Source organism: Amblyomma americanum, chromosome 10 (genome assembly GCF_052857255.1).
Source record: "Amblyomma americanum isolate KBUSLIRL-KWMA chromosome 10, ASM5285725v1, whole genome shotgun sequence".
NCBI lineage: Eukaryota > Metazoa > Arthropoda > Arachnida > Ixodida > Ixodidae > Amblyomma > Amblyomma americanum.
Window position 1 is genome coordinate 51,533,172 of NC_135506.1, and position 17,021 is coordinate 51,550,192.

Below are 17,021 nucleotides of genomic sequence, written 5' to 3' on the forward strand. Positions count from 1 at the left end.
AAGAACGTTTTCCTGCGCAGTCCTTAATGAAGGAGGCCGAGCCGATCTTAATGTTCATAGCCTACACGAGGGAGTTCCGAAGTGCATGCCGGGTTCAGCTGTCGGTCGTGTGCCTGCTACTTAGACCTCCAACCGGACTGATGAGTGGTAATCTGTGCTCGCAAGTCCCTTTTTGCATGATGCACAGAAGTTAAAACGAACTAGAAAATTTTATCGTCACCAAGAGCGTCGATTCTACAAAACGACATCAATTTCTTCGGTAAGATTGTTGGGGGTCACGGTGGCAGAATTTCCGCATTCGTTACCCACACCCTGTGTTGTCCCAAGGAAAGGAGATTGTGCAACACTACAAATAATATTACCGCCATACAGAAGTTCTCGTTACAGCAGATTTTCTTTTCCCCATCTAAATGTTCGATAGTCTGGGGCTGCCCTAAAAACTGAAATGTACGGAGCCCCAGCATTAACTACTAACAAAATAATGGGCGTTCTTGTCAGTACGACTAAAATTATCGGCTGCGTTTCTTAATTACGATAGCGACAAGACCTGCCAAGTGATTCTTCCTCAGCGGTGCAACGAGTCGAATCCAGCTGCGACGTTGTCCCATACCCAGAAATTCTGGAGGAAAGCATTTTTTGAGCGGGAAATAGTTTAACAATTTTTTTTTCATATATCAGAAGATTTAACAATAACATTCAATATATCTTCACATCTCTCCTCGGTAGGCTTGAATTTTTCTGCTATTAGCGTTTTTGCTATCCTCAATATCGTTGCTCATTGGATTTATATGGCAGTCTTAACTGCTCGATGCGAGTGATGGAAAAAATTTAGAAGAAATATATTGCTATACATAGGTAGAATAGATCATTAACAATGCCTCCTGCTGGGCTAGTTGGTAGAACACTGTCTAATAAAGCGGCCGTCCTGTCCGTCTTTCTCTGTGGCTTGTGTTAAATTTAACCGTTTTTTCCTTTATTAGACATTACCTTCAATATTTTCATAACAGTACTTTACAATTTTCCAATATTCAAAATTTTTGTCCAACAATGTTGGAAATGCACAGACGTGTAAGCTTGGTCCAAATTGGCAAAAGGAAATTCGTTGCCGGGTTTTGGACTCGCAATAATTAGCAGTAGTTGTGTATTAGGGCAGCACAAAGTGAATTTGATTCTTTGAAGCATAGCGAATCCAAAAATTAACTTAGCATTACAATACTACTTATGAAAAACAACTAAGGCAGGAGGCGCTACGAGTTTAAATCTATACGAATCTAAAGCGATTGCACAGTTCAGGGTCGTCACGTACCTTCCTTCTGGGAACAGTGGACCCGTCTTGTATGGAACGCTGAGACCGCCCTTCCAGCCAAGAGCCTCGCCTCCGAGGGACCTGCGACCAGAAATAGCCTCCGATTATTGGCGCTGCACAAGTGGAAGGGACGTATTTCTGCACCACTGTCGCGCTTATTGGCGGTTCCATCTTGCCTACCACACTGCTGCATGTGAACCGCTTACATTTTCTCCTGACAATTAGTTGTTAAAATAGTTCTAAGAATACTCACATACCACATTTACGTGTTACATTTACGTACCTTTGAATATTATATGTGAAAATACTCCCCCCCCCCCCCCCCCCGCACCTCTGCTCCGATTAATGTAACGGGAGCGGCCACGTTGAGTTAGCATGCAGTAGCGATAGAAAATCTGATCCGCCTTTGATAGCATCAGCTCACTGTCAAGACTTGTGCCATGCCTGGTGCCGCTGTGCAGGCAAAGGAAAAAAAAATAAACGGAGAGGTTGACTATGGGAATGAGGGACTTTTTACTTTCGACCTTCAATCATGTCTCAGTCAGTCTAGGTGAATTTGAAGGATCAACAAATTTTTCCTGTTGCGGTGATCACTTCACAGTAAAGTATAATGATGGTGCAGGAAGCAGGAATCTAGCGGCTGGCTAAGAGAATGTCAGCGTCAAATGGAATGCGAACAGCGTGGCGCGCGGCTAATTTAACGGTCCATTTTACGCCGTCTGCTTCTCGTCATCAGAGATATGCGCGCTCATCCGGTTTGCGATAGTTTTGCTTCTATTTTCCTAGACGTTCGTTTCCTCGCTTTGCCACTGGGGGGCCCCGTGCATTCTTTTCAGCGATCGCAAATTGCGCAGCAAAGTATATTATAACATTGACTTCACTGGTTGTGGACCGCTTGGGTGAAGCGAGCGCTCTTACTCTCATGAAAATGGTGTATAGACTACTTATAGACTTTATTTCCGTTCTATAGATATTTCTATTTGTTAATGCGTAGTCTATAGAAAAAGTCTGATAAAAGTGTATGGCCATAAATCCATGATTGCCTATAGACTGCCTATAAGATTCGTATTGCCTTTAGACTAGTCGTTAGAATTTGTCTATACAAAACCTATAGACTTTACAGACAAAAGTGTATGGACAGTCGATAGACCCTCCAAAGAAATTTTTTTAAGGGTCTAAGCTCCCTGGCCTGCAGGGCTTTGATCTGCTACAATCCTCGGTATGTTATCAGAGTATGCTTGCGCTGTGAACCAATAAAGGTTGGCCGGTTGCACCAGCAAGCCCAGCTTTCCGGGACATGGCCGTTTAGTTCGGCAAACTGCCACCACGGGCCGCATGACCCTGAACTCCTCCTTCCTCTTTTTTTCCCTTTCCTGCCTCGCATAGACCCACGCATAGACCCGACGGAAGGGCACAAATATGATGACGACCATTGCAATAAAGCAATCCTGCCTGAAATATGGCAGGAAAGGCACCACACCTGGTGTTGTCGGCTCTCCTAATTCGCTGACGCTGGTCCCAGTGAGTTGAAAACGTTGACCCGTTAGCCAGTTCTCCGTAATCCATGATGCATGGTCTTATGCAAACACAAGCCTTGCCTGCTTCTGAGACCGCTGGCTTTCGCGGAGGTACATGGCTTCGCAGAGCAGATGCATGGTCTTATGCAAACACAAGCCTTGCCTGCTTCTGAGACCGCTGGCTTTCGCGGAGGTACATGGCTTCGCAGAGCAACCTCGTGCAGACGGCGTCTAATGTTCGACGTGCTGGCACACAACTGGAAAATGTCCTTTAAATAGCGCGCCTTAATGAGGGATGTGTCTGCAGCCGCAGCGGCCGTAATAAGCAGGTATTTATCCTTGCCAGTAACCCGCTGTCTGTGCCCACGGGGCAAGTTTCCGAGCCTTCCCTCACCGCAGAATGCCTGGCAAATTACGGTAGTTGTAGACAGTGGGTGACCTGTTTCCTTCGCAATGAAGCGCTGCTGCACACCGTGACGTCAAAGGTAAACGATTCGCGCTCCCTTTTCAGGCCGCTCGCTGACGCCTAAATGTTCGATTCCAAGGCATCTGAGCTTTTCGGGTGGCGATAAAGTTGTGCTCACTACCACAAACAAGCGATTCGGGAACTGCCGCGTTGTACAGCGACCGCAACCTGGTAGGTCTTTATTATCGCAACCAGACGCTGATAACACGACGATGATGGAAGCGAAATCAAAGCGTGGCAGGCCAGGTAGCTACGAGCACTCACTTTCCCCACGCGGGCCACATCTGGTGCTGCCAGCGAAACCGCCCTGATGATGATGCATGGGGAACCTGCGCTGCCAAGGTGGCACTGCAATTGTTCCATTCGGTGACTCAAAACTGCTTTTGTAGGCCGCTTGGGCCGCTGCAAACGCGTGAACACATTCTGCGCGATTAGATACCCGCGTTTGGCTGACAGCATTCATTGCCTGGCTTCTCTCGGCGTATCCCGGATAGCTGACTCAGGGCACGTGCGCCTTCGACAGAGCGCGGAGGCTCACGCCAATAAGCGCTTGAAGGTGGCGCGGAAAAGTACTAATAGTACTACCTAAAACTGCCTGCTCTTCTCGCTAGGCAGTGTGTTATGGCGCTGCAATCGGCACCGCAAACTTCAGCGAAAGTTCCAAGAATCGGAGGGCGATGAAGACTTGAGCCTTGACCGCCGTCATCTTCCTCCCCTTTCAGCAGACAGGGATCCCTTGGGATTCATCGGTGTACAGTGCCAGACGGATGACTTTTTTTGTTCTTCTTCTTTCTGGCTGGCCATTAAAGCCTCCCAGGACTCTATATTTCTGTCTGCTTCGTTGTGGCTAGAGATTGTCCACACCTTGTTGATCATGTCTGATATTTCTTTACACTGTTTACACCTCAGATCTTTAATTGCCGGATGCCATCAGCTTAGTGCTAGTGGGTTGGGAAAAACCCACAACCCCCGCCTGAGGCGCTTGCATGCTCCAGATATCAGCTTGCTCAGGGTGGTTTGTCTTCCCCTATTCTTGGTCATTACAGATTACGAAGACAAACCACCCTGAGCAAGTTGAGATCGGTGGAAAGCGTAAGCGTGGCGCTCCAGTGGCAAAGCTAGAAAACGAACATAAAGGAAACGATCAAAACTATCGAAAACCGAATGAGCGCGCTTATCTCTGATGGCAGGCAGACGCAGTAGATTTGATGTTCCGCCACATCCTCCGCCGTTCACGTTATCATTTGACGCCGATAGTACTTCAATCATTCCGACCCTTTGCAAAGATAAGCTCCTTCACAGCCCCTTGCTCCGAGGAGATTAAGCCTGTTACGATCACTATAAAACCGCGTCAGACTGTATGCCGACTCCACGGACGCAGCGCTTACTTCAAGAGGACGGAAGCGTCATCGTAGCCAATCACCAGCGCCGGAATTGGGGACAGGTTGCTGGCGTCCACTTCACGGAGCGCCTTATCTGCGTGGCGTCAGAAAAAGACGGAAAAGAGAGAGAAAAAAAATATCTCGTAACAACCAATTAAGCACCCACCCCATAAGCATGTGCTCGATTAGAATGCAAGCAAACCACGAAGAAGGGCTCTTCTAATCGCGCGCCAACTGGCACAGCTCTCGTTTATGTTAACCACTTTGGAACTCTCTGCTAGAAAGCACTTGAAAAGCCTGAATTCAGAATGGTAATGACAACTACCGGACGTATACTATCTTCCAGTTTGGGTCATGGTTTGGTTTTTGTGGGTTTAGCGGCCCAAAGCGACTCAGGCTATTAGAGACGCCGTAGTGAAAGGCTCCGGCAATTTCGACCACCTGGGGTTCTTTAACGTGCACTGACATCGCACAGCACACGGGCCTCTAGAATTTCGCCTCCGTCGAAATTCGACCGCCACGGCCGGGATCGAACCCGCGTCTTTCGGGTGAGCAGCCGAGGGCCAGAACCATTGAGCCACAGCGGGGGCCGTATGCTATCCTCTGTGACGAGACGTATTGTACAGAATGCAGCGCAACAGGACGACGAGAAAGAGACCGAAAGATGGCACCAAAAGCGCTTCTTTAAATGTGCCTCGTGTTGTTGAGCTGCATTTTGTAAAAAAAAAGGCCTATCAAAATGCATGCTAAAAACGCATAATGTGTTTAAAAAATTCGGCAGAGACATTTCAGACTGCTTACGTGTGGCAAAGCGAAAGCACGCGCGTATGACACCACCCGGAGCGCTGTCCGGCTGAGGCTTGCATCACAATTTTGATACGAAAGTCTAGGAAGGCATACAATTGAAGGTGCATGTGTCATCTGTTTGAATGAATGCCGCAAGCTAGCCTCAAACTTGACTAGCACCTGTAAGCAATCTGCAACGAGAAATGATACAACACCATCCGGAACGCTGTACGATGAACGGTTTCGTCACAATTGTGGAAGGAATGTTGTCGAGAAAACTGGCGCCTCATGAAGGTCGACAAGTGGCGAGTATATATAAATGAACGACATAGGATTGTCTAATGAGGCGGTGCTCGACTTGCAGTGCACGTCATACGGCCACTTGATGACGTTACCCTATTGTTGCCATCACTGGGATTTTCTGTACCATCTGCGAGTGTGCACGCACGAACACACACGCGTACATACGCACACGCGCGCTTACACTCTAAACATAAGTACACCCACATGGAAGTAAAAAGGAAGTAAGCTGCCGTCTAGCGCACTCCCTTTTATAAAAGGGTGTGCATTAGAGGACAGTTTTAATCCATTTTTACTCCATTTGTTTAGAGTGTAGTACGCCCACTGCAGGGCAAATGCTTCTCCCATGTCTCTCCAAATAATTTGCCAGCTGCGGCCACCTTAACCCCGCAAACTTCTTAATCTCATCCCCGCCCACCCAAACTTCAGCCGCCCCGTGCTCTGCTTGCCTGCTCTTGGAATCCACTCCGTTACCCTCAAGGACTAGCGGTTATCTTGCCTTCGCATTACATGCCCTGCCCAAGCCCATTTCTTCCTCTTGATTTCGGACTGGGATGTCATTAATCCACGTTTGTTCCCTCACACACTCTGCCCTCTTCCGGCCGATGGTTGAGCCCAAACAGTAGTAGTTTGCGCAGTATAATTTTTACAACTCAGACACATAAATGCGGAACACGCTGCTAATCATGCAAGGCGGACGAATGAAGGAGGCGAAGTCTGCGACAAAAGTTTCTCTAGTTCCCATCTCGGTGTCAGCAACCGTGCCGCGCTGCATACGGCGCACCAGAAGTGCATCGTCAGGTGGCGCCCTCATGCAGCGCGGCACGATTCGGAACTTGGAGGGCGAGTGAATATACGCGGAATATCATTGAGTTGCTAACAAATTGACCGCAGTAAAATGATTTGACTACAGAGTATAGTGCCTCCTGCTATTCTGTCGACTTCAGAATTCGAAACATTGACTGCAGCGATCCCATCACGGAAAGTCTTCTATTTTGCACTTTGTTAAACAGAACACCTGTTGCTGACTGGCTTCTCTGCAATGTCTTTGCCATTATTTGGTGCCGTAATTGTGGCAGATGATAGACGGCAGCAATATAGCTTGCACTCAGCTGGCTGCATCAGGTTATTAAACGAAACCTAAGAAAAAAACTACTTAGGGCGCACACACAGGAGATTTGCAACCCAAAATTGAGCGTTATGACTAATGGGCACGCGCTGGTAGTCTCCGAGCGTGTTAGACAGGAATGCTTTAACATTAAAACCCGCCGTGGAGGCTCAGTGGTTCAGGGTCGAAAATGATGCACCGGCGTCCTTTCACTTGTAGCTCCTTCAATGCAGCAAGCTTTTTCGTGGCTTCAGCACTGCTGAGCGTCACCGCACACACATGATTTATCTGATACGCCCCCAACGCCACGACGTCGGGGAGCGCACCAGCGTTGGCGAGGGCGTCCCGAAAATCTTCCACCCGGTAGGGCCTCGCTCGCACGTCACCATGCAGAAACACCGTGTTAAACACAACACGTCCTGTTGGCAGAGTAGGCAGAACAATCTCGTAGTCCTTATCTGCGTCGGCAACAAGCCGGTTTCCGCGGCCAGCAAGAGCCGCAATCGCCGCTCCGCCGGAGCTCATGATCCCGCGTCCGTCACGCTCGGTGGCCGGAAGCAGAGCGAAAGCGAGGAGTATTGGAAACAGCAAACGAAAGAAGCACGTGACAGAGCTGGAAAATGGAAAGGCACCAATCTCTCCATTTTCGCCAGAGCTACAGTCTGCACCCTGTTTTTAATTAGCAAGCTCTGGTATGTGATGCAGGTTTTGCATTGCTCTCGGGTGCACATTCAGAAGTTACACCGGATTTTTGCCGTCTTTATATGGGCTTCCGAATGGGAACGTTGCAGCCGAACGAACCTGTTCCGGCGGGTAAAAGACGGGGGGTTGGGGCTAGGGCACCTCTTTTTAAGGCAGCTGGTGAACCGTTTTTTGTTTTTTCGCGACGTCTCAGACCCGTTCTTGCGCACCGTGTGCCAGGTGAGGCTGCGGCGATTGCTGCCCGAGTTTGTTGTTACCACAGAAGAGCTCTCGGGTGGAATTTTTGGTTACTACAAAGAGATTGTAGCAAGTGTTAGGTTTCTTTCAGCGCGTTTTTCTAGCGATTATTTGTATAAAACTAAAAGAAAGAAGTTGTACCATGATCTTTGTGATATTGTTTTCCCAGAGCCTATGTACAGGGCCTTGTACAGTGGAGGTCCTGGAGCTGATGTTTTAAAAAGGGTAAAGAAAATGCAGGTGCCACCAGGAGTAAAGACCTTCTTTTTTAAATTACACACCTGGACACTCCCAGTTAAAAAGTTTTTGGAAGGAAAGGATTTCTTTTTACCGTGGGGATCGAACTGCTTAATTTGTAAACAGCCCGAAACAATAGACCATGTTTTTTTGCATTGCTGGGAAGGGGTTTATTTTTGGGATGTGTTACAAAGGACAATAAAGAAAGAGCTACCACTTGACGCGCAGGGAATTCGTTATTTAAGCACATACAATGAGGATGGGGTACCATTTGATCTCATAATGCTCTTGGGCCTCCACAGTATATGGCGCTCCAGAATGGCAGGCTATTATTGTGACAAAGACGCACGACCTGCCCGAATTTATTTTCGGGAAAGAATGGACTGCTTTCTGGACATCCAGAAAGCAGCTGCGGAGCCTCCCGAGTGGCTCTCGAGGCTAGAGCCGCTCTGTATGCTTCGTGAATTTTAGTATGACGAAGCCAGACTCATGATGGCTGACCACGACAGTGTCGTATGTACATAGCGTTTTGTGTGTTTTTTGTTGAGTGTTTTTTGTGTAAATGTTATGGGTCAAAGCCAGGCAATAAAGAAAAAAAAAAGGCTCAGTGGTTCAGTGGTTAGAGTTCTTGGCTACTGAACCGGAGTTCCTGGGTTCGAAACCGACCACGGCGGCTGCGTTTCGATGGAGGCGAAGCGCTAAGGCCTCCATCGAAACGCAGCAACCGCGGTCAAGTTCGATCCTCAGGTGCCACCGTAGCAATGGCAGATGCCTGGGCTAGCCAAAATCTTTTCCCTCCTTTTGATATATATATATATATATATATATATATATATATATATATATATATATATATATATATATATATATATATATATATATATATATATATATATATATATATATATATATATATATATATATACTGTTTTTAAATAAACACTACTACAACTACTACTACTGTTTTGAAGGCGTCTGGCAACAAAGAGAGCCAGGTGTGAAACGAGGTGTCAATAATAATAATAATAATAATAATAATAATAATAATAATAATAATAATAATAATAATAATAATAATAATAATAATTGGTTTTTGGGGGGAAAGGAAATGGCGCAGTATCTGTCTCATATATCGTTGGACACCTGAACCGCGCCGTAAGGGAAAGGTAAAGGAGGGAGTGAAAGAAGAAGTGTCAAGCAGAAGTGACTGACTGTTCAAGAGGCTACGAAAGCGACGTAAAGATGGAAGACGGCGACGACGCACTGGATGTCAGCGAATCGTGTGATTATGAAAAGTCCACAAATGTAATGCGTTTCAACTACGTGTGATCGTTATGTTACGCTAGGCTGCATCACTAGCGAAACTCAAGAAAGGCTGTGGGCTCTGTGGTGCATGCGTGCGACGCGTACACTGTGTAGTGAAACAACAGGCGGAGCTTCAAAAAGCAAAATTTATAGGACGCTTAAGCTTCGCCTTTAAGAGCAGGACGCGACAGCCTGTTGCAACATTGTCAAGGAATCTATGGAACGCCATCGTCCTTCGGTGTGACCCTTTGCCCGGACAATTTAAGGAAAGGAAACATATGTTGGTGAACACCAGAACCGCCCCGTAAGGCAAGGAAAATGAAAATAATTTTTTTAAGGAAAGGAAAGGACGCCTGCCTCACATTTCTCGGTGGACACCCGAACGAGGCTGTAAGGGAAGTAAATTGAAATGAAAATTGGTTTCCAGGAAAGGAAATGACGCCTCTCACAATTCTCGCTGGACACTCGCACCACGCCGCCTTCCCTTATGGCGCTGTTCAGGTGTTCACCGAGATGCGCCATGTTTCGCTCACGGCCAAAGACGCCGACGACACGAGCTTTTGTGCGACACGAGCTCCTTAACGCTGGCGCGTTAAAACATTGCCAATGAGCGTCACACGTAGCATGCGACGCTCAGTTTCCGAATAGTTCCGCGGTTTACGCAGCATAACACGCGTTTATCATAGCGCGTTCCGCTGTCCGCTTGAACGCACGCGCTGATTGCTCCCGACGTTCAATGCGTGCGCGATGTTGAAGGGAACATGGCGCCATCTGGCGCCATCAGGGCGATCTGCGCTTGCGCAGTGGCGGATTGCGGTACATGCTGAGTCTTAGCAGTAGCACTATGCTAAATGCGCCTATATTGTGAACACTCGGTAATTTTTAAGTCCCCGATGCCAGTTACGCACTCACAATCCGCTAGGCTCTCTGGCGACAATGGTTGTTAGCGCCAATCAATAAATACTCGTATACCTTCTTAACGTTTCCAATGCCCCAATGCTGCTGGCTGCCACAGAAACACTCGTCAACTTTGAACACAATGCCCGTAGTGGTCTGTACTACAGTCCGCTGACGGTCGGTTGGGATATTTACAGAAAAAGCTGTACGACGGAGTTTTCCTAGCGACAAACAACTCTATAATATGCCGTAACTTAAAACCCTGGTGGAACATGCTGCTTAAAGATAATCTGACTCAGGTAAATGGAATCCAGTGGGTGCTAGTTGGGAGTCAGTGGGCGCTCTCGAGAACACACCGTCTTAGACCACGCAACTTCACGAGGAGCACGGTTACGATAATAATAATAATAATAATAATAATAATAGTAATAATAATAATAATAATAATAATAATAATAATAATAATAATAATAATAATAATAATAATAATTGGTTTTTGGGGGAAAGGAAATGGCGCAGTATCTGTCTCATATATCGTTGGAGACCTGAACCGCGCCGTAAGGGAAGGGATAGAGGGAGTGAAATAAGAAAGGAAGAAAGAGGTGCCGTAGTGGAGGGCTCCGGAATAATTTCTACCACCTGGGGATCTCTAACGTGCACTGACATCGCACAGCACACGGGCGCCTTAGCATTTCGCCTCCATAAAAACGCAGCCGCCGCGGTCGGGTCCGAACCCGGGAACTCCGGATCAGTAGCCGAGCGCCCTAACCACTGAGCCACCGCGGCCTCTTCTCACCCCACGCCTGGGTTACGATCCGATCCTCGCTCTCCGCCACGATTGAGGGTTAAATGTATCGGCGTTCTCTTTCCCTTGAAAGGCGGATCTCGTGAAAGTTTTGCGCTGATCGCGACATCGTGAGTTATAAAGACGTCAAGGGAAACCGGAGCTTTCGATGCAGTGTCGGCGGGCGTTGCATACGCACCGACGGACGGGTAGGCGGGTGTCTCCGGGTCGCCGTAGTGGTAGAGCGAGCCCCGCTGCAGCGCCGAGCCGTCCACGAAGCCCGTGTTCGGGTAGACCTTGGACGGCCCCTGGGGAGCCACGTCCTCCGGGTCGGCGAATACTAGAAGGCCCACGCCGCCGTACTCGTGGCAGTTGCGGGCCTGAGGCACACAGGGCAAGAACAGGGTATGCGAAAAGGAAGCGCCTCTTTAGGAGCTGGATAACACATTGCTCCATTTGTGAGAGTGGGTGCCACACTTTGCATATCTTGGAGCTTTAGGTAAAACGAAATTTCCCCCACGCAGAGGGACGAATTGCGAGACAGAGCCCACAAGCTTGATGCTAAAAAATACAGATCGAGCTTTGATTTCATCAGAATCGCTCCTAGTATGCAAAAGCCCCAAAGTGTTTACAAAGTGTCTACAAAGTGTTTACATGGTGTTTACAAATGCTTTTCTCGGAAAAAAATTGCGTGCATGGAATTGTTGAAACGCAAGCTATCAGCTTAGACTTAAATCAATCATATCAATTGATTACGGCGTTTTAATGAAAAATGGGCACTTCAACGCGCTTTTATATAACCAAAGAAAGGTAGAAAAAATAAAATGTCGGTGTCACCACTGCTCACCGTCTCGCAAGAAAACTGACGTGGCTTTAAGGCAGATTTTTTTTAATTCCTGGATCCCTGAGGGTATGCTAAGCCTCTATTAAAATCTTACGGTGATCACGGAGGTCTGTTCGGATTTTGACGTAACACGTTTGAATCGAGAGGCACAGAAAAACGATATTCTCTAGTTCACTCCGATTTTCTCAGAAAGCAATGCGTCGGTTGCATCCGAACAAACACCAGGGTGACCCCAATAGCCATGCAGTGAATTTTATTTATTTATTCATTTATTTATGTCCACAATCCTGAAGACCCTCATTTGAGTCCAGGCAGGGAGGGCAGAAAAATACATTCACTCAATACAAGAGCTGCTACATCGTAAAACACACAACAATAAAATTGTGTAATGTAGTACATATATTTAAAATAGCTCACAGAGTGCCCTGTTAAAATCAGCAGCCGATATCACTCGTAGAGGCAGCGTTCCATTTGTCAATTGTTCGCGGAAAAAAGGAAAATTTAAAAGCATTAGTATGCGTGAAGTATGGTGCTAAAGTGTGATCATGATGACGACGAGTTCTACGCGTTTCTGAAAACTGCACATAGGGGACAAACGCTAAGGCACCCGTGTGCTGTGCGATGTCAGTGCACGTTAAAGGTCCCCAGGTGGTCGAAATTATTCCGGAGCCCTCCACTGCGGCACCTCCTCTTCGTTTCTTCTTTCACTCCCTCCTTTATCCCTTCCCTTACGGCGCGGTACAGGTGTCCAACGATATATGAGACAGATACTGCGCCATTTCCTTGCCCCCCCAAAATCAATTATTATTATTATTATTATTATTATTATTATTATTATTATTATTATTATTATTATTATTATTATTATTATTATTATTACATAGGGGACTGAAGAAATGCCTAGTTTTTACTGACTACAAAAGTTAGATTAAGTTGTCCTCTTTGTTCCTTTCAGGCAAACCTATATCTGTTGAATCTGCATATGTGAAACCATTGGGGGAGTACCTTGTCGACGGCATGTGCGCCACCGAGACGAGCGAGGCAGATGCGTCCCTTGGCGCTGACGCCGTTCTCTTCCAGCTGCTCCATATCCTTGCGCCGGCCGTAGTTGACGAAGATCATGTTGGCCTGCGTGCATGCGCAGGGCCGGCTCTTAGCGGGATGCTCGTTTTCTGTCCCGTAGTTGGGAGTGTACCGCACGGAGACACATGCCACACCACTTGTTTAGGAAACCATGCAGCAACCCTATCGCGGCAAGCCGTGGCAGAAATTGATTTTTGATTTGACCTCGTCGACCGTCTAGGCTGATGAGAGGTTGTCTAAGCTACTTTTTCACAGTTTTAGTTTCTCATCGTGCTCAGACCGCACTACATTAAAATGTCCGGAGCCTCGTGGGTTTTGCTTCTAGGCCATACCTTCTAGCTCTTTGCTTAAGGTGTCCTTCACAACAGCGTCTAAGACGTCTCTTGGAAAAACTTAACTAAACCGGGGCATAATTCCCCGTTAACGCTGATATGCCATTTGAGAACTAGGAAGGACTCGGAGCGCTTCTGAAATGTGAGACAAACTCTCTTGCAAAAGGACCTGCTTTCGGCATGCGGGCTTACTGCGAATATGGCAAATCACCTTACTGGAACATAAGCGCCACAATGAGGCGCTGCACTCGCTCTTGCCTGCCTGATGTGCGATAGCAAAAGAAATTGCCAGCTACAATTTTTACAAGGTTTGTAAAACAACAAGGTTGCGACTAATTTGCTTTCTTATCCCGCTAGAAACAATGGAAGGAGTCAAACTAGTAGCGATAAGGTGCTGTGAACATTTACTCAACCATGACTGGCAATGACAAAGTTACTGCTGCAATCAAGGCCGGCTGCATTAACTAACTGATGCTTACCTGTACATGTACAGTCTCTGTCAAAAGTATACAGCCCAAGGGGTCAGATTCTGAACCCTGCAGCGCAGCTCCTCTTGCATACCCAGCGACCCCAACCTCACGAAGGCGGGATCAACTTAAGTCCTTCACTCGCCGAAGCTTAGGACTGTCAAATGTGCTTAAGGAACCCGCTACAAGGCTTGGAAGCAAACACCTCGGGCTGTATATTTTTGACAAAGACTGTACAGCTTTAAAAAAATTAGCCAACTAGGTGACACAGTGTGAACGATATTGAAAAGCTTGGATTCTAATAAAAATGGCGCATTTTGCGACATCTGTTGGGGTGACATGCAAACCAGGTGTTCTTGATTACGTTTCAAGCAAACAGAGCGTGCTTAGGCACACGTCATTGCGAAGTTTCAAATCAGTCATCGAGCAGTGCACTCGCGATATTGAGGGGCGAACCTTGACGATGCCGTTCGGGGAGAAGGCCAGGTAACCAGACACCACTGACTTCGACTTGGAACTCTTCTTCTTCTCCATGAAAGTGGCCTCGTGGACGACGTGACCGTTGGATTCTAAAAGTTGCACCTGAAAACAGAAGAGGGGAGCGGCTGTCGAACGAGCTCTTTTCGACAACCCAATATTGGGAATATGTTGGCAAATGCTGGTCCTTTATAGGCCCGGTCTCTGCCAACACATTTCCAATACTAGGCCAATGCTTTGCGCTGCTTGAGAGTTTAATGCTGCGGAAACGAGCAGTACTGACGTAAGTAAAGAACAACGACCCGCTACACGAGCAAGTATGACAGCGGAGTGTGGCGAAGATTACTCGACTGGGCGAACACTGACTTCAAACGACGATTTATCGGGCGGCAATCAGCAGATATGCCGTTTCTGAGTCCACGGTCAAGCAACATTTTTGTAAATCACGTCAGAGGAACGGATAACTCTCACCATATTATGCAGCTCAATTTGGTGCAAAAGATCCGAAGTACAATGAATACATTTTTTTTCTTTTTTTTATGCTGTGAACTGTCTTCGCAGTGTCAACTCATCCTTTAACACGTTAACATTTTTACCTGAAACATGTCTCGTTTTCGTGTAAAACGACACTTTCTAGAATTCCTTCTGTGTATTCGCTAAGCTGATTCACTCAGTGAAAGAGAAAATTGCAGAAATTTAGTTTTTTTCTGCGCTTAAAATTACCATTCTATACAGTAACGCATATGGGCCTTCTGTCCCTGATAATTTGAGCGCTGTGTAAAAGCAAGTTCAGAGAACGAGATTCAAATGTGTACAAACAAAAACAGAAAGAAATATGCGAATATCATAGAAATGCATATAAAAATAGAAAAATTGTGAAGAAATTTCTTGCAAAATTTAGCACTTTATTATATCCCGTGCTTCTCTGCATCATATGGGTAAGTATAATGAATATAGGTCTAATTATATAACCATCGCCATATAACATTTGTTATTGCTACTTATTAATTACACCCACCTGCGGCCAGATAGAGACATAACTTGTCATGTATTATACGTAGCATGCCATCTTCGCCACATTCAGCTAAGCATGACGGCTTAGTCGAGGCCCATTTTGTCAGTCGAACGCTGTATAGTTATGCGCAACTTATTGACTTATGCGGTGCAGTGGAAACACTAGGACACCTGCTCCTTCACTGTACCGCGTTCGCCGATGCTCGTCGCGATATGCTCGTGGCCTATAGGGCGCTGGGCATACTACCAGACTCCATCAAGACGCTATTGTGGCCGCAGGGCAGTGCGCGCACTCGTGAGCGAACTTTGGTGAGCCTCTGTGAATTCCTCGAACACACGGGCTTGACGTCCCGTCTGTTCTCCGTCAGGTAGTTACACGCAGTGACCGAACGCTCCGCGAGTTCTACCTTGAACGATTAATAACTGGACGCCCCACTCCAGTTGTAACCAACACAGTGCTGTGCGCGTGTGTGATTTAATTCCCCTAAAATGAACTAATCACGCGCACAACCCGGACACAGTTCTTATTGTGTAAATAGTTTGTACATATTACTTCTCCCCCTGTCCTCTATTCCTGTCCCCTCACCTCTTTCATTTCATTTCTCCATTCTGCCTGCTGTCCTTTATTTCCGCTGCCCCAGCTCAGGTGCTTCAGTATCGATGGCAGATGCCGGGGCTAGCAAAAATCTTTTCCTTCCTTTTTACTATTATTTTTAATAAAACCACTACCACCACCAACTTATTGACTTCACAATTACATCACGCAGAAAACTGTTATCGCAAGTAATGCGACTCCAAACTCGTTGGTCGCAGTTACTATGTTATGTCATGAATGACCCCATTAACATAGTTAAGATAGTGGGAAATACAAATGGCTCCATCGAGGACTTAATTAGTAAAAAAGTCTCTCCAGACACCCAACGCTGGAATCGCACTGACGAAAGTCTCACTTAGACTGTCCTGGAGTGAATGAGCAGTTTCTAAAACTGCCGTTAGTACCCTTTTGAGTCAAACACTCAGAAGCAAGCGAATGCTATTGATGGCAGTGGTTGGCTTAGAGATTACTTACGTGGTTAGGTTTGCCAGGTTCCGGGTACCTGCGCCAGAAACAAAGGTTCAACCTTATTCAAATTTGTAAAGAAATTCGCCTTTATGGTATAATAGTATGCCTAAAGAATCATCTCTGGTTGCATTTCGTCATCTAGTAAATGTTTCATGCTCGATCGCATCAACTATTTGTTTAAAACGAGCGCGTTCTGTATGGGGGTATTCAGGTGACGTCACTTGCGTCATTTTCTTGTACAGTCCGTAGCTTCAGAATTGCAGGCCTGAGGCGGGAGTCGATAATGCATTATATTCGCCCGCGGCCTTTCGAAGTGCATCAGAGACAACAAAGTAGCGGCCGCGGTGACGTCAGTGTACACTCATATATAAGGGGATAGCAGAAATTACGAAGAAATGAAATGCGTGATGTAGTGGAATTTAGGGCTAACTGATGACAGCGACTCAGAGGCGCAACACAGAAACATGGGACGAGATTTAGAGATGATGAAACAAGCGGTTAAACTTTGACTGGCTTTACTGCTCTTTTAAAAAGGACAATGAGGGTTGAATGGAGCCGCAAAGGGAGGAAATTATAGAGGGCAAATGCAGGTAGAAGCAAAGAAAAAAAAACTGGCGGTGGTTTAGCTCTGGTTAAAACTAGAGTGACGCGATAGCTACAGCTGGCCGAGCAGAGCTTGGTCACATGACCAACCACGTGAAGACCCACGTGATC

At 46.6% G+C, this 17,021-nt stretch overlaps 1 protein-coding gene across 1 annotated transcript in view; it reads right to left on the reverse strand.

Annotated features, from left to right (window-relative positions):
• Positions 1-17,021, reverse strand: part of LOC144108290 (aminopeptidase NAALADL1-like) — a 48,242-nt gene that overhangs the window by 17,573 nt on the left and 13,648 nt on the right. The window contains exons 5-10 of the mRNA XM_077641558.1: positions 16,314-16,341; positions 14,210-14,335; positions 12,877-12,999; positions 11,227-11,407; positions 4,678-4,765; positions 1,307-1,387 (exon numbers count right to left, since the gene is read on the reverse strand). Coding sequence (XP_077497684.1) covers positions 1,307-1,387; positions 4,678-4,765; positions 11,227-11,407; positions 12,877-12,999; positions 14,210-14,335; positions 16,314-16,341 — 627 coding nt within the window. The remainder of the gene's footprint in view (positions 1-1,306; positions 1,388-4,677; positions 4,766-11,226; positions 11,408-12,876; positions 13,000-14,209; positions 14,336-16,313; positions 16,342-17,021) is intronic.